This window comes from Bombyx mandarina, chromosome A1 (assembly GCF_030267445.1).
Source record: "Bombyx mandarina strain Sakado chromosome A1, ASM3026744v2".
NCBI lineage: Eukaryota > Metazoa > Arthropoda > Insecta > Lepidoptera > Bombycidae > Bombyx > Bombyx mandarina.
Genome location: NC_143234.1, coordinates 22,713,753 through 22,731,339, shown reverse-complemented (window position 1 = coordinate 22,731,339; position 17,587 = coordinate 22,713,753). Strand labels below are relative to the sequence as shown.

The 17,587-nt window shown below is 38.2% G+C and overlaps 2 protein-coding genes across 3 annotated transcripts; one reads left to right on the top strand and one right to left on the bottom strand.

The window, feature by feature from the left end:
- Positions 1 to 1,380: 1,380 nt before the first annotated feature.
- On the top strand, positions 1,381 to 5,903 carry LOC114248014 (protein YIPF2). Its single transcript, XM_028181129.2, has 4 exons — positions 1,381 to 1,878; positions 2,090 to 2,268; positions 4,522 to 4,722; positions 5,257 to 5,903. The coding sequence occupies exons 1-4, from the start codon at positions 1,689 to 1,691 to the stop codon at positions 5,587 to 5,589; spliced, it is 903 nt and encodes a 300-aa protein (XP_028036930.2). The 5' UTR covers positions 1,381 to 1,688; the 3' UTR covers positions 5,590 to 5,903.
- LOC114248031 (uncharacterized) lies at positions 5,890 to 17,000 on the bottom strand. 2 transcript variants are annotated; one of them, XM_089739653.1, is made up of 12 exons: positions 16,737 to 17,000; positions 15,985 to 16,604; positions 13,861 to 13,955; positions 13,498 to 13,625; positions 12,374 to 12,627; positions 11,765 to 11,925; positions 10,690 to 10,825; positions 9,916 to 10,147; positions 9,428 to 9,592; positions 8,829 to 8,936; positions 7,927 to 8,091; positions 5,890 to 7,126 (listed from the first exon to the last, which is right to left on the bottom strand). In XM_089739653.1, exons 1-12 carry the CDS (start codon positions 16,843 to 16,845, stop codon positions 7,011 to 7,013), a joined length of 2,289 nt encoding a protein of 762 aa, XP_089595779.1. In that variant the 5' UTR covers positions 16,846 to 17,000; the 3' UTR covers positions 5,890 to 7,010. The 2 variants fall into 2 exon arrangements, with proteins under 2 accessions (XP_089595779.1, XP_089595780.1); XM_089739654.1 differs by having other exon boundaries at positions 8,829 to 8,926; positions 9,427 to 9,592; positions 16,737 to 16,999.
- Positions 17,001 to 17,587: the final 587 nt, after the last annotated feature.

The window sequence follows — 17,587 nt, the reverse complement described above, 5'->3', positions numbered from 1 at the left end:
GTCCAGAAATTTAAAAAGGGCTAAACAAATTTATAAGGAAAAAATTGTAAGTTAAGATTTGGAGCCTTTTATGACTAAAATTATGTTAACAAAAAAATAGGAATATTGATTTAGTAAATAATTCATTTCATTCATTCATTTGGCACATATAAGTCTAACTTCTTGGGAATTCATAAATACACAAATTAAATTTTTATCCCATAATTGATGTTTAATGTACCTATGTGTAATTTAAATCATATATTGTAATGCTAATAACAACCACCCAAGCACTTTCGAAGCGGGCTTGTTAGACCAAAGAGAGGTGCTTCGGGGGCTTATCTACCACCTGATCGGAATATTTTATGTAATGTCATCCATATGCAGATCCTATCAATATAATGTTTCTTCTGGTTTAATCGTGTACAAAAGGTTAATAAGCTGTTATGTATTTCTCAATATGCTCAATGTACATAAATATGTAGAAATGAAACAAAATCGCTGGATGTGGCTTTGCAGGTCCATTGAACTGTTATTCATATTTCAACTATTTTACTGAGATTTTATTTCATTTGACCTCATTAAAATGTGTGAGTAGCTCGGTGCTGTGTTGGACGGTTAAAATTTGAGGGGATTGGGTTCTGTAGGTGATGAGGGGCTATTTAAAAACACAACTTCATTATAATTATATTGCAGATAACTTGAACACTTTTACACCATTATACAATTATTATCTTTATATTTTTTATAAAACTATTACATGTTTCTCTTGCCGTGTCTAGATGAGAAGTACTGACATTTTCTTACGAGAATAAAATCTGTTTTTTTAAACATTTAAAATAATTCTAATATTCGAAATCTAATCAAGTGTCAAGTGTTGCCTGCCATTACATTTATATACAAACTCCAACATGCTGTCTCAACTATAATCAATTTCATTCAATTTCGTACCACACACAGACTTTGTTTCAGACTTTTTTTACAAAGTACTGGTAGCAGTTCCTTTGTCACTTTAACGAATGAATAAAAACCACTGTATAAAAGTCAAAAATTCTCAAGAATTCCAACAAATTTTTCATTTCGATTTTTTTTTCAAGCTTTGGTATCTGATTTGATAATAATTTCAATAAAAAGTATATTGGACATATCAATCGTCTCTTCTTACCATGGAGTTAATAAGTATAATTCAGTATGTGTACTGTGAAAATAAACTTTTGTTTCTCATTAATGGTTTCAAAATGAAAATATTTGGTTAACTCTCATGTTTCAAGTAACCTACTGAAACATAAGAGTTAACCAAATATTTTCATTTTGAAACCTTCTTACTTAATAAACACACCAAATAACAGATACTGTCAGATACTCTATTTAAATATTTTGCTGACATCCCCAGATTATAGTTCCATTGATGTACGATAGATGGCACGTGAATAGTGTAAAGAAACTAGGAATCGTACCTACAAGTGATTCAAAAGCAACTTTAATGAATTTTAAGAGTACCTAAATATTAAAGCATAAATTAATTGTAAAGTTTCGTTTCTTGGTCTGAAACAATATCGATTTTTATACTTTTGCAATAACTTGGAATTTAATGTACGACGTTAACATTTTGACAAGCCAATATTGTACAGTGAAATTTTCTAAAATTTGTTTGATTTCGTTTTTCTAATAAAATTATTTTAAGAAAACATTCTAAGTGACCGGTCATCATGTCCAACGTCCATACGGGCGAGTTGTTAAATTTCCAGGACTATTCCCCGGAACACAATGAGCGAACTGCGCGTATTGATGTCGAGGCAGTACATACAAATCAATACAATAATAGTAATATTTCTAATCAAAATTACTCCTTTGACGAAACGCCCGGAGCTGTTCCAGAAGCAGAGACTCAACCTCAGTGTAAGAATTTCTTTTTTTTTTCTAGAAATCGAAACCTTCGAAGCTAGTACTAAAACATTATTTCATTGCTTTTTCTCCAGATGTATGCTGTGCAGTCTTTTCTGTAAATATATCTAAAAAATAAACATTTTCAAAGTACTGTACAGTAAAATAAAACTTGTTGATTTAGGCATTTGTAATATATTTAATAAATAAGTATTTATTATTTTAGCGAATCACAACTTCTGGACAATAGAGTATTATCAGAAATACTTTGATGTGCAGACCAGTGAAGTTGTGGAGAGGATTATATCATCAGTATTGCCCCAGAAAGTCTCTAGAAACTATTTTGATGAGAAGATAAAAGGCAAACCCGACTTGTATGGACCTATCTGGATTTCATTGACTCTGGTAATGGGCACCTTAAATCTGTGTTAATTGATGAGGCACAATATTCAGCTAAATTATATAAACCGAAACAAGAAATATAAATTCTAAAAGGCAATTTCGTAGTCCTATACATTTTCAATTACATTTTGCTAAATGGTATTCCTTAGTGTATTAAAAATGGTATGATAGTCTTGACTTTATAATTTTTATTTACATTAATCTCGTTTGCATGTGTGATTAAACAATTTTTGTTGTTATGGATGCCCACCATCATCCTTCATAATAAAATGACAATAAAAATCCAAATATTAAAATGTAAGTAGTTTTTTGTCTATTGTAAAATGTATGTGACTTGCAACCAGTGATGAATTTAGGCTTGATGCCGCCCTAAGCCCTGTTTATTACGCCACTCTCAATGTTAGAATAAATCTTATTAATATTGAACCAATATTTTTAATTTACATTTAAAAAATAATAATTAAAAAAGGAAAATAAAAAATAACAACTTATTTTCAAAGGAGACTGTCTCTACTTTTTTTGTCTCTGAAATTCTGACATTTCAAAAATTTTGCCGCTCCTCATGCACTCTAAGCCCGGGCTCCACAAGCCTAAGTGGCACTGTAATCAGTAATATTTTGTTTGGATCTTGGTAACAGTACCAAGATCCAAACAAAATATTACTTTTTTTAGAGTAATCTTACCTCCAATCTTATTTTATGGTAACTAAAGTTTCCATTACAGTTTTTTAAAGTAGTTTAATCTTGACTGATGAGGTTTATGAAATTTACCAAATATCCACATTTATTATTAATTTAGGCATAGATCAGGAAATTACATGTTGTATACGTCTATAAGTATAATGTAGTGTTAAATTGTTAGTGCTGCATATGTGGCACTGATGCCGTCATTTTTATTTTTTTTAACCATATTTTGCATTGATATGAAAACTTCTGAAATCTTACAGTGTGCTTTCTCAATTGTCTTATGGCTTTTATGTTTTAATATAAAATGCAGATATAGGCAGGGCAGTGCTACCTATCCGCATAGATTCACAAGACACTACCACCCAGTTCTCACTTCAAGCACATTTATTCGGGCTTTAAGTGTCGAGCACACACAGCTCTAGAAATTTTCTCATTGAGAATTACTGGTGCTTTTATTTACACACATTTAAATCAATTAACAAGTTATTTTTTAACATGAAGCAATATTATATTGATGTTATCACCACATAAGTAACAAGAAAATGCTTTAAAATAGTTCAATGATAATGTTTATCTTCATAAACAAAAAAAGTTAGTTTTTACTATTATGTGTTTTACCTTTGGTTTTTTTATTATTAAAAGTAGGCACGATTCCCAATCATTTTAGCTGATAGTTTGCTATAGGAATAGGTGGGCACTACCCTAATTTCTAAGGAAAACTTTTGGATTGTGTGTTTAAACTTCTATGAAGAAAATCCAATGCAGCGATAAAACAAGAATATCATTGTACAATGCTCTACGACTGGTAATCATTTCATGGACACTATTTATTCGCTGTCTTAGTTTCAGAAAAAGTACCTATAAAATTAAACTGTTCAAATGTTTTTAAAGTTTATTACATTTAAGACAGCTTTTTTTTTTATTGCCCTTGCAGACAAGCATACAACCCACCTGATGGTGAGTGGCTACCGTCGCCCATGGACTTCAGCAATGTCAGAGGCAGAGCCAAGCCGCTGTCTACCGCAAGCTTTTTTAATTTAAAAAAATCGAAAAAAGTAACAATATTTTAAACTATTAATTTTTCGAAGTCTGACCATTAAAATCCAACCTTTTGAATAGTTTCATTGTTATTACTATTCTTCTTTAAAAATTATAATTTTATGTGATAGTTTTAGTTTCAGAAAAGAAGAACTTCCAATTTTTCTGTAACTATTTATTAATATACATAGGTGAACAAACCCAGTCACAGCTTGTGGAGTGGTTAGCGGAGGCACTAGATCATTTGAAGTTTTTTTCTTTTCTTTTTATAGTTAAACATACATTTCATAAATAGTTTTTGTCCCTGTTATATAATTATTAATTTAATAGAGTTTATATTATAATTTACAGAGTATTATTTGTAGTTCTGCAATAAAAGTGTTTTTAATTCTCATTCTATAACATTATTTTAATTTTAACTAATCAATGAAGTTTTGTAGAAAACAAGTCAAAAAAATCAAACCTGTTGCAAAAAAAATGCTTATTTCATTTATCACAATCTCACAAAAAAATTAACACTTTTTTCTTACAGATCTTTACAATTGCCGTGAGCGGGAACATAGCAAGTTATCTACAGAATGTTAACAAGGCAGTCCACTGGCGCTATGATTTTCATTTGGTGTCTTATGCAGCAACAGCCATAGTATGTTACGTTTGGTTGGTCCCTCTGGCACTGTGGGGTGTCTTGAAATGGACTACGCTTCCCGATGTACAAGATGAGATTGAGACGCAGGTTCGTATTTTTTTTTTGCTGCCCCCTGCCTTCTAACAGATACGCCGAAACATTATAAAAATATTGTTAGCAAAAAAATGGAAAGACTTGCTGATTAAACTTATTGCGATATTAATGAGTAAGACGCAAACTATTCTTTGATATGCTCGTTAAAACATCTTTTTTTTGCTTAAATGAGACGAACTCACAGTGCGTGCTCACAGGGTGTTAAGTGGTTACTGGAGCCCATAGACATCTACAACGTAAATGCGCCACCCACCTTGATATATAGGTTCTAAGATATCAGTATAGTTACAACGGCCGCCCCACCCTTCAAACCGAAACGCATTACTGCTTTACGACTGAAATGGGCAGGGTGGTGGTACCTATCCGTGTGGACTCAAAGAGGTCCTACCCACCAGTAATTTTTTTATATTTAAAACTAGACATTGATACAACTAATGGTATATAAACACATCCCCATTGTTCATCTTGAAATATGTTTATGATAGTAATAGTTTCAGACACATAACAGCTCCATTATATTTTTTTCAGACCTCGAACTCTCCAACTATGATATCTCTGTTCTGTTTATATGGCTATTCACTTTCCATTTACATCCCTGTGGCTATATTCTGGACCATCCAGATCTCTTGGCTCCAGTGGTTGTTTGTGTTAATGGCTGCCTTTGTCTCCGGAGCAGTCCTCATATTCTGGCTGCTGCCAGCTTTGAAGAAATCAAAATATTTTTATATACTTGTCGGATCTATTCTTGCTTTTCATTTCTTGTTGGCAACTGGTTTTATGTTATACTTCTTTCACGGACCAAATGCAGTAAGCGCTCCTGGCGTGCCAGTGACACCATCAGTGGCTACTATAGCTCCATAATTTGTAACTTCTCCAAGACATTTGCATACATAATGAATAATTATATTTTTAATTAAGTACATTGATAATTGTATTAACATACAGCGTGACTAAAGCCAATAAATTTATGAAATCTTTTGCATTGTCTTTAATGACCACAAGTCTATTGAACAGGAAATCAGTTTCTTGGTTTTACTGTCTTAAAATATATTTCCTATTTATTATATAGAATTATTGTGATATATTCTATTAATTTTTTTCACATTCCTAGAAAAATGTAAGTTTACTATACTAGCATTATTATGCAAGAAATAAAAAATATTATTATAAACAAATTCGTTTTATTCAAAACAAAATCATTAAAAACATGACGTTTCGTTTGAAAACTTAAAAAGAACAAATAAATTATGGTGGATTTTCATTAATTGTTGAACATATCACTGGATCATATCGGAATCCAGCCTAAAATATTTATTACATGTTTAAATTATAACACAGAGTTAACATATTTTAGTATGTAGGTACTGAACGCGCGTTACATTAGAAGTGCAAACGTGGTCGCTGCGACTCCCATTTCTCAAATTAAAATTAATCATGTGATTGTGATTGTATTAAAATACATTACTGAATATAGCACAGTTGCAATTATAGGCTGTTAGATGAAGTTTTTTATTTATTTATCTGTTACTGTGTTTAATTAATTAAAAATTAAGAAAAAATCACAAATAAACAACAACAATAATAAATGTTTAATAAATAACATTGTATATGTTTGAATAAGTCGTTGGGAGTTACATGAAGTTATCACAAGTCTGGTTGCATACATACAAGTCGCCACCGCACGAACCATAGTTTTAAAAACATCCAATGATAATCTGTACGTTTTAATAGTCACAAAACATATTGGTCAAGGGAATTTGATATTGTCACTACTCACGGGTAGGCACGCCCTACTGTCATGCGCCCATTTTTTATTGCTTAAATGTATGGACGAGCTCACAGCCCACATGTTAAATAGTCACCGGAGCCCATAGACATCAACCATGTTAATGTCGCCACCCACCTTAAAACATGAGTTCTAAGGACTCTAAATGCATTACTGCTTCACGGCAGAAATAGGCAGAGTGGTGGTACACAAGAGGTCCTACCACCAGTCATTACACAAATTATAATTTTGTTTGATTTTTATTACACGATGTTATGCCTTCACCGTGGAAGCTTATCGTGGACATTTGTTAGGTACATATTTCATTAGAAAACAATGGTACCCGCCTGCGGGATTCGAACACCGATGCGTCGCTACATACGAATGCACTGGACGTCTTATCCTTTAGGCCATGACGACTCACAAAATATTATTGCCATTACGATCTTGGCGTTGTCCATGCAGTGGCTCGCTACTCTTGCTGTCCGTGTAGGCGGCGTGTGCTCCTCCACCGTGTTTAATCTGATATGGTGAAGTCTTTGAAGCTGTCCAGCCAGGGCGTGTTGTGGAAGGAGGGGGGCGCGTGGGGCGGCGCCACCTGCAGGGGCAACGACAGCTCCGAGAGCATGCTGGCTGGAACGTCACATAATACTTTGAATGTGATCTTTTTTTTATTGCTTAGATGGGTGGACGAGCTTACAGCCCACCTGGTGTTAAGTGGTTACGGTTATAGATATCTACAACGTAAATTATAGATTATAGATATCTACAACGTAAATAGTTACAACGGTTGCCCCACCCTTCAAACCGAAACGCATTACTGCTTCACAGCAGAAATAGGCAGAGTGGTGGTATCTACCCGTGCGGACTCACAAGAGGTTCTACCACCAGTAAATCTGAGAATCATAAGGTCGTATCCATTATTTGCTAGAATCGCTTTTGTACCGAATTGTAAATTTGCCGTTTCTTTCTAAACATATCAGAATTAAATTTAATTCGAATTTATGTTAAATTCATATCATGGATATTCGATCTCATGTATTTGATGTCGAAAAATATTAGAAATAATAAGATAAGATGAAAAGATATAATGTAATCAATACAAATAATTGACTATTGGTAATATGACTTTTTGGTGGGAACGCGAGGAGCGAAGTTGAAAAATCTCAGTTAATGACCACCGTTTTGAGATTATATTTTATCACATATCATCTCATTTGTAAATTTAATTCGTTTTTAATCATCTTATGTAGCAATTAGTTTCCTTTTTTTTCGTTTTTTATTATTCATATACTGTAAACAATTAAAACGGCGAATTATGAAAATCTTGACGCTGGCTAATGCACAAACTGTACCGGAGCCAAAAAATAAAGAAGAAGACTATTGGTATCCGTACGGGACGCCGGTTGGGGGGAGGGCGGCGGAGCACTCACAGTGGACGTCGCTGTGCGGGTAGTCCTTCAGGATCTCGCAGAACTGAATGAGGTGTCCCTCGTTGTGCTTGAGGAGCGCGGCGAAGTCCGCGTCCCGCATCGAGCACTGGTACAGCATCTGCACGCCGCAGCGACACGCCGCCATCAGCTCCTCCCACGCACGGACTGTGGGCAGAGGACCGGCTCACGGTGTCGACTTCCGTTGTGTATCAGTTAATGAGCTGATACTGGTGGCAGGACCTCTTGTGAGTCCGCGCGGATAGGTACCACCGCCCTGCCTATTCCTGCCGTGAAGCAGTAATGCGTTTCGGTTTGAAGGGTGGGGCAGCCGTTGTAATTATTCTTGAGACCTTAGAACTTATATATCTCAAGGTGGGTGGCGCATTTACGTTGTGGATGTCTATGGACTCCAGTGACTACTTAACACCAGGTCGGCTGTGAGCTCGTCCACTCATGTAGGCAATAAAAAAAAAATGGTGATTTCATATTGTCTTTAACGGTATATATATATTTATTGTATGTATGTAGTTTCTCTAATAATGTGTTGTTAATAGTACACCGCAACACCTGCTGTATCTTTATCTGTCCAGAATTTCGGGTAATTAAACGGTTGTCTGGAAGAGATCGCTTTTAGCGATAAGACCGCCTATTGTACAAACATATCTGCTTGTTGACTGTTTTCTGATGCAATAAAGTATGTTCTCTCTCTCTCTCTCTCTCTCACGCAAAGATTTAATTTCGTGTACTACATATGTTATTGACGTTTTAAAAGCCAGAATCAAGACATCAAAAATAATTTTGATGGCAACACGCTGTGCCGGTTGCTCTTAAAATTATAATTATAGGCCATATATAGGCCACATTAGTTCCGTGACGTGGAGTAAGTAGTGCGAGTAGCCTACCGGATGTCGCTCCCGCTGCAGCGTGCTCACGGAGGCTCACGGCGCAGGCCCGGAGGCTGAGCACGGCGGTCTGCACCAGCGCGAGCGGACAGCTGCACCTGCCGACACCAGAACACTACATTCTCTCATTACATTACTTACATTTTGTTTCGTCATCATAACCTTGAATAATCATCAATAGCAAATAGCAAACTCTCGGATAACAACTGAGTTACCAATTCCAGTCTACATTTAGCTTGGTCTCCAGAAAAAAAAAACACGTGTGCAATTCACACGTGTTTTTATAAATAATTACGAAAATTAAAATACAATTATCCTAAATGTCTAAGTATATGTAAAAATTTTTCATTAGTGAATATGTGTAAATCATTTTTAATAGTGAGGTAGCGCCCTCTGTGAATTGATACTTTAACTTCACGTATAATGTGTTCTATCTTATTCTCTCGCCGGCTGAATTCTACACATTTATGTGTTTGAGTCTCTATGAACTTACTTTTTCGTTTCGTTTCATTTCGTTTCATCGAGTTTGAAATCACAATGATTCTAAAGAAGTTTCACTTCAAAAAGTATAAGAAATCGAGCTCTTGGTGGTTGTTACCTGGATTTGTCGGGAAGCAAGCTGACGCCCCGGGGGTACAGGCCGCCGAACAGCAGAAGTAAGTCCCCGGCGATACCGGCGACCGCGCGTCCCCCCCACCCCTCTCGCCCCGCACGCCTCAGGCAGACTTTTATCTGCGTCAGAAGCATCTGCATGGCGCACGGTTCTGAAATCATTAATGCGTCTCCATTTAATGTTTTGTAAAGGGTTCTAATGAGGCGGGCTTGCGGTCGCACTATTCCATATCGACGTTTGAAAGGCAAACGTGACTAAGCGACGATGAGTGAACTTTACAGTAGACTAATTTAAAGTTGAAATACCTGAACAAAAATTATTTTTAACGAATCTAGCTGTAGGTTTGAAATGATTTTAATAGACCTAGAAATATTTTTTTTTTGCGCATCGAATATGGTTATTGCCTATCGTTTATGTACAAAGCAGTTATTGTCGCTTAGTCACGTTTGCCTCTAGCGTCGATATGCTGCGTACCTTGGTCCCGCTCTTGTTCCGACTTCTCCGGGCTCGTCCCGGGACAGAGGGCGCCTGCAGGTCCGCCCCGGTGCGCCAGTCGCGCGGCCGCCCGCAGCGTCGCGCGGGACACGGCGGGCGGCGGCTTCGCCCTTATTATAGCGGTGAGGACGCCCCGCGCCGCCCGCGCCCCCGCCCCCGCCGACACGTGCGCCGCGGCCAGGAGCACCCCGGCGTGCGGCGCCGCGCAGTGCTGCAACAGAGTGCTTACTGCAGCCCATACACATCTACAACGTAAATGCGCCACCCATCTTGAGATATAAGTTCTAAGGTCTCAAGTATAGTTACAACGGCCGCCCCACCCTTCAAACCGAAACGTATTACTGCTTCACGGCAGAAATAGGCAGGGTGGTGGTACCTACCCGCGCGGACTCAGAAGAGATCCTACCGCATGTAATGCCTGCCTACCTGGCTCTCAGTATTTAAGCAGGCCGACCATTTTCAATTGTATATTTTTTAATGTCAATGTGTCCTAGATGCAACCCTCCGGCAAGTACCAGTATTCTGCCGATAAGCAGCCCCGTGTGCCAATATGAAGGCCGGGACCAGGACAATAGTCCGTGAACCGCAAGAGTCCGTGTGGCTGGTTTCATATACGCTTTAATTAAGCCTCTGTTAACCACGAGCCATCTCAGCAGTAATAGCCCATCCAAAGCTATTTAAAAAAGAATTTAAAAAAATGTTTTATATTTTCTTGAATTGAAGAAGAAATAATTCTAAGGAATAGAAACTTACAGATTTTTGTATAAGAGAGCATATCTCGTGGAGCTGGGCCAGCAGCCCGTCCCCCGCCCCCCGCGCGCCCCGCACGTACCCCAGCGCCCCCGCCGCCCGCCGCGCCTCTATGTCCTGCTCGTCCCGGTACAGCTCACTGCATTGTGCCATGTATTTTAATGATTCCAAGAGTGGAAAAACCAAAATGTGTGTGTGTGTGCCAGTCACACAGGGTAGAAATGAAACTTATAAATAAGATATAGATATACTACACAGGAGCATACATATGGACAATGTTTAGTGGACGATAGTGGGGATGCTACGAAGAGTCGCACAAAGAGGAGACCGAGAACGTCTAATGTGTTCTATCTCATTCTCTCGCCGGCTGAATCCTAAAAATTTATGTGTTTGTGTCTCTATGGACTTATTTTTTCGTTTCATCGAGTTTGAAATCACGATTCTAAAGAAGTTTCACTTCAATGAGTTGAAAATATAACTTGTATCACGTGGACTTCAAAACTATTCGTTATTGAACTTCAGATCGTCAATGTACTTGAAATATTGTGTTACGAATCCTCGAGATCAGAAGCGCAAAAGTCACTATTCTGTGTAATAAAAGTGTTCGCTTAATAATTGGAAATGCGACCACAATCAATGACGTCTGCTAAAAAGAGACAAACATACACATATATAAATAGATTTAGCCTGCGTGAGAATGCAATAGAATACTTCTGAATGTTTCACTTGTGAATTGAACATGTGTTATCTGACATGCGAGCTCTCGGCCCACCTGGTATTAAGTTACCGGAGTCCAAGGACATCGCCTTGTGCGGCCCGCAAGCACTAGAAACGAGGTCTCAATAAGGACCAGTTTGCTTAGTGTGAGTTTTTTAACGCTCTCGATAGCGTAAAAGTTAACTCAATTTTGTATGGAGTTGGAACATTTACGTACGTTTGCCGCTAGGGGCGCTGTTCCAACTGCATACAAATTTGCGTTAACTTTTACGCTATCGAGAGCGTCAAAAAACTCGCACTAAGCACACAGACCAGCTGTCCCACGAATATAATTAGATCTTTAGTTATGAAGTTTCCTCACGTGCTGGACAACAACTGTTCCCTGTCGACATGCACGAAGGTCGAGGCGCTCTCCGCGTACCTCTCGTCGATCTCCTTCTGGAAGGCTTTCGTCATCCTGCGCGATATGGAGACCAGGCGCTGCCGTGTCTCGTGCAATATTAGTTTTATTGTTTCGAATACCTGTGAGCACGGACATTTAAAACTAGACCTTCCTCATCCGTGAATTAACAGTAACGTCAGAAATAAAAAAAATTGGAAGTAATTTATTTATTCAATGTGAGTCAGTGACGAACTACTTTTCGTCCTAAACAGTGTGCTCAGTGCGAGTCTTTTAACGTTCTCGATAGCGTAAAAGTTAGGTCATACTTATATGGAATTCCTCGCGGTGAGGGTAATGTTCAATCCAACATGGCTAACGTCATTAATGGTGTATCACAGGGTTCGATTCTGGGCCCATTGCCCATTTATTCTGTACAGCGCGGATATTATTGGTCATATCAATCATCAATCATGGTCATGATGGAAACCGAAACGCATTACTGCTTCACGGTAGAAACAGGCAGAGTGGTGGCACCCACCCGCGCGGACGCGGCCTCCACTAAGCACACTGGAAACATTTATCCCTCACCTTACAATAATTATTTTCATCGGCGGTCCCGACTGCGATACTACATATATCCTCGTAAATGCTCTGAAGGTTTGTCCTCCTCGCACTTCGTTCGAGGGTCTGCCCGGACGGGATACCAAGGGACGTGCCGAGCATTCCACACTGGGCCGCGGTCTCCGGACACCTCCTTAAGTTCTCATTGTATTCCAGTATCGAAGGCTTCTTTACCGTTGGTTGAATAATGAGTGGCAGTATGTGACTCAGCTTTGATGAAGCTTAAAACGATAGTTGTAACGTTAATTTTTAATTCTTCGAAGAGTCGCTCTATATATCAGTTCATCATCATCATCATCATCATCATTCTCCTGCCCTTCTTCTAGCCATCTGGGGTCGGCACAACATGCTTTCTCCTTCCATACTCCTCTATCATATACCATTTTTTCGCTCACTCCCTTCTTACACATATCGTCTTTCACGCAATCCATCCATTTTTCCTTAAGTCTACCTCTTCCTCTATATATACCTCTCCTTCTTCTTAATATATCAATTGTTTACTTTAAAACCTTTTGAGACATGAGATTTATGTAGTTTTGCGGTAAAAGTAGACTAGATGGTACCTACTCGTGCGGCCTCATAATAAGCCCTACTCTAGATTCTATCTAGAAGAGAGGCCGCCCCAGAACAACTTGGCCTCGGTCGGTGGGGAGCTAGGCGTCTTGGGCATGTCGTGGGAGGAGCCACCCACCTTGAGATATAAGTTCTAAGGTCTCACGTATAGTTACAACGGCTGCCCCGCCCTTCAAACCGAAACGCATTACTGCTTTACGGCAGAAATAGGCAGGGTGGTGGTACCCACCCGCGCGGACTCACAGGAGGTCCTACCACCAGTAATATTCAAATGTTTACGATTAAAAACGTAGTCTTGAGTGACCATGAAGACTGCAATTATTAGAAAGGTTCAAAACAATTAGATTAAACAACCCATGTGATATTAAACCATTAAAGTAATTTTAATTATTGTGTTGTGAACTCACATTGTGATTAGGGTTTGCTTAATGTATATTTCACAGAAAAAGGTAATTTATTTAATGGTTCGATGGCTTTAAATAGCTACGTCTTAAAGTGTTTTGTCTTATACTTTTAACCTGTAGGTATTCTCTTTGGTAGCTTCAGGAAGTGTAGTTTTCTCTCGGTTTGCGTTATGTCAGAGACCATCTTGACTTTTTTGCTTTGAGTTAAAGAGGAATTGACTCCGTTGGTTTTTGAGGTGTGGCTAAAAATGATAACTAATTAGATTTTATAAGAACCTGATTTGTTCATTGGTATTTCAATTCTTCTATAGTAAAAAATAAATTAATTATTTTTATGCCCTTAGAAATATAATTATTTATAACATTATCTCATTATCTTTACAATAAAAAAAAATATTATTAAAAAGTAATCAAATTAGTTATGGGTAGTTTTTTGGTAACATCAATATTGTTGTTTACGTCAAAATAAATGATTACCTTAATGCATTATTTGAAATAGTAACTTGTGTTAAGTTGAGCTTGTTCGATTCTAATTTTTTACATCTCTCCTTAGCATTAATTATCTCGAGGTTCTGTGAACAAACATTCATCACTATAGCGGGTACAATCAGAATGTCCGAGCTCAGGAATCTCGTAAAAGTTATAAAAGCGTTAATCCGGACGATCGTTATTCCACAGAATCAAACCAGATCAAAATGCGTTGTCTACAGCGGGACCTTAAATCTCGCCTAGAAGAAGCCCGTAAAAAAATGTGGGAGAATTATTTAGAAGGACTCTCGCCCTGTCACCAAGCATATTGGCGTCTGTCTATCTAGGACTCTTAGCGGAAACCCAAGGCCACTATGCTTCCTCTCGTACGCCCCTCAAGCCAACCCCGGCTTTCAGTGACGATTCGGTGATTGCAAGAGCAGTGTACCACCAGAGCTCAAGCCGTGGACCCCGATAACACCGAGTTGATCGACAGGGAGGTCGAGCGCAGAGCTTCCCTGCCGCCCTCAGACGCGTTACTCTCCAGTACCGTTAACAAAATTAAGGAAGAAATCGCGAACATACAATCACAGAAAGCTCCCGGGTCCCACGAAATACATAACTGCGTTTTTTAAATTTTACCCAACCAACTAATAATCATGTTATTCACCACCAGATGGGCTGTGTGAGCTCGTCCACCCATCCAAGCAATTAAAAAAAACAATAAAAAAAAAACAAAAAAAAAAAACAGTGTACAGGAGGGACTCCGCCCTGTAGGGAGGCCCAAGTACCGCTGGTCTGACGCTGTAGGTGGAATTTTACGTGAGCTTCAAGTGTCGGACTGGCAAGGTGGTGTGGCAAAGTTTATTATCGGAGACCAAGACCCACTGCGGGGTCATAGCGCCAGCGCAGTAGTAGTTAGCCCCTTTCGCGGATGACACGGCTATCTATTACTCGGATAGGAAGATGCCTTTCATGCATAGTAAACGCCAGACTACAACCACCAATTTAGAACAGGGGTTCCAGAAGTGGCGCATCGACATCAACCCCACGAAAAGCAAAGCCGTGCTCTTCAAAAAGGGTTGCCCTACCACACCACTGCTCGTATCTCGTCACGAATTAGGAGCGGCAACTTCATACCCGCCATTAAAATCTTCGGCCAGCCCATACCGTGGGCCACGAAGGCAAAGGGCCTAGGCGTCACCCTTGATAGACGCACGACTTTCGGTCCCCACACATTCAAGTCAGTACACAGCCGAGCCTACTTGGTCGACCGTATCTTACGATCTGCGAGCGAAGTATATTGTCCCTTCCCTTCGTAAGACTCTACAAAACTTGTATACGTTTCGTCATGACTTATGCAAGTGTTCGCTCACGCGACCCGTACACACATCAACTCTCTCCAGGTCTCGTCCAATCCCTTTTCTGTAGGATAGTCGTCGGAGCACCGTGATACGTGTGGAATGTCGACCTTCACAAAGATCTAAAGTTAGAACCGATACATAAGTACCTTTAGGTAGTGTCAGAAGGGAATTTCGACAAAGCGGCGTGACACAATAACCTCATATTGTGTGTGAGGTTATTTGCATGATCGATCCAGAAGACGCGACAAAGCAAAGTCGCTGTCGCCCGAAACATGTTGTATCCGCGGATCCACTCTCTCTCTCTCTCTTTCTCTACTCGGTGTGTTTAGGCTTTTGGAGGGCCTGGCCACAGTCCTTATTGAGCTCGTTGATTATAATGAAGAGTTCAACGTAAAGCTACATCCCTGAGTTTCTCACTGGACTTTCTCAGTGGGCCTCGATTCCAATCCTGTGGTAGGCTCTGCAAAGCACTGCTCTTGCATCTGCACTAGCTCTAGTGTTAGAAAATTCTCTCAGCTGGGTCAGTGAGCCCGTCTACGCATAGCTTGGTGGGCCCCTTAGGCTACCAATGAATAGGTAGGAAAAAAATAGCAGCTTAGCGGTTGCTTAAATTTTTCCTAATGTAAAGTTATTGAGAATTTGTATATTGATACAAAAATAGTTTTTTTTTATCTAATTAAAAACAGTAAAAACTATCATACTGATAAAACAAAATTGTTGTATTTCATTGCAAATTGAACAGAATCAGAATCATTTGTCATATACGAACCTTAAAATCTAATTGGGTCCTTAAATCATGCATCTGATTGTTAATAGCATTTATTTTCTCCGTCCATTCCATCTGCAGTTTTTCTTGCACATTCATTTTCTCTAGCCTGGCACTGTCAGCGGCAACTTGAATACTTTTTAGCTGAGTCCTTAATATTGAGGCTTCACCTTCTTTAGTTACACATTTTTCAATTAATTTTCCATTTTCAGATTTCAATTTGACATTTTCCTCTTGTAGTTGAAGTAACTGCTTATAAATAGTTTCAGAATCCTGTTTCTCGTATATCTTGTCATTCATAATTAAATTGTCAGGTACATTCACTTGCAAGTTATCTTTCATTAGTTTATTTGCTATGCCTGGTAATGGGGATGAAATTCTGTTGCACTTTTCTTTTAATTGTGTAGATATTGAATTCGTGGGATTCAATGTTGGGGTTTTGAATATGTTTTTGGAAGTGCTTGGCTGTGGAAGCTGTGTGCTAGTTGAAGCTGGCGGTATAAACATACTGTAGTTGGGAAGTTGGCTATCGTTGCAGGCATTTTCACAGACCTGACTGGCCATGAGTAGCATTTCGTCATCTTCCTCGTTACCCCAAGAGTTTGATTGTGTAAATTGTGTATCTGAAGATATTAACGTTTCAGATCATTATTATTCTACAAAACAAGTTATTTTATTTCCGATGATAAAGACAAGATTTTTATTAGTATTTTATGGTATTTCTGTCATGACTTTATTTATGAGAATTTATATACCTTTTACGGATGTATTTTGACTCATAGGGAAGTTATGATCAGTTGTGCTCCAGTCCAATTTAGCTTTTTTTCTCTCTCCATAATTCTGCTGGAAATATCTTTTAGACATTTTTTTTTGTTAATTATTTTATTATTAGATAGATTATTTAATTATTTAAATGGGTCTGCGTGCATTGCAATTAAAAAATTTTAAACACTATGTTTATCATCTTATTTTTTACTTTGAATTTTGACGGAACCTGGTAATTCCGGTTGTGGGTTGTCGGTTGTCAAGTCAAGAATTGTCAAATGTCAAATGAGATATAAATAGGGATAAATAGAAACTATTAATAACGCAACGTAACGAATCCACAATCTCCAATAAATTTCCATTAAAAGTAGGGACAATGGTCAGCTATGTGTTCTCCTATCTAGTTATTTGATTCTGACGACATCCAAGCTCTTGGGTGGTACTAATATTTCTATTACTTTAATAAATACCTGGCATTGTGTTCACGACTAATCACTACCCGAACGATAACAATGAGTAAATAATTTAATTGAAGTAAAAAACAACTACTGCATTTTATGTCTCCAGTGATGGTATCTCTAAATGTAAGGGTTGTTTATTTCTGTTAGGTTGTCAAAGCCACTGTAATATGAAAATATGCTAAAAATATGCTATTTGAAAATGCTAAAACTTCGTTGTAATTTATTATTGTATCTATTAGATCTGGACTACTCAATAAGTTAAAAAACTCTTTAGATAGGTAGCTAGTTTTTTATTCCTATAAATATTTTTTGAATAATGATGAAAGTCGCAACCCTATTTTTCGTTTTTGCGACTCTGATTTCATTAGCATTCAGCCAAA

Excerpts from the sequence above, each read along its gene's own strand:
- LOC114248014 (XM_028181129.2), top strand. The coding sequence starts at position 1,689 with ATGTCCAACGTCCATACGGGCGAGTTGTTAAATTTCCAGGACTATTCC. Across the intron at positions 1,879-2,089 it reads AGCAGAGACTCAACCTCAGT|CGAATCACAACTTCTGGACA; the intron begins GTAAGAATTTCT and ends TTATTATTTTAG. Across the intron at positions 2,269-4,521 it reads TCTGGATTTCATTGACTCTG|ATCTTTACAATTGCCGTGAG; the intron begins GTAATGGGCACC and ends TTTTTCTTACAG.
- LOC114248031 (XM_089739653.1), bottom strand. The coding sequence starts at position 16,845 with ATGTCTAAAAGATATTTCCAGCAGAATTATGGAGAGAGAAAAAAAGCT. Across the intron at positions 13,626-13,860 it reads ATTTCAAATAATGCATTAAG|CCACACCTCAAAAACCAACG; the intron begins GTAATCATTTAT and ends TATCATTTTTAG. Across the intron at positions 11,926-12,373 it reads ATGAAAATAATTATTGTAAG|GTATTCGAAACAATAAAACT; the intron begins GTGAGGGATAAA and ends CCGTGCTCACAG.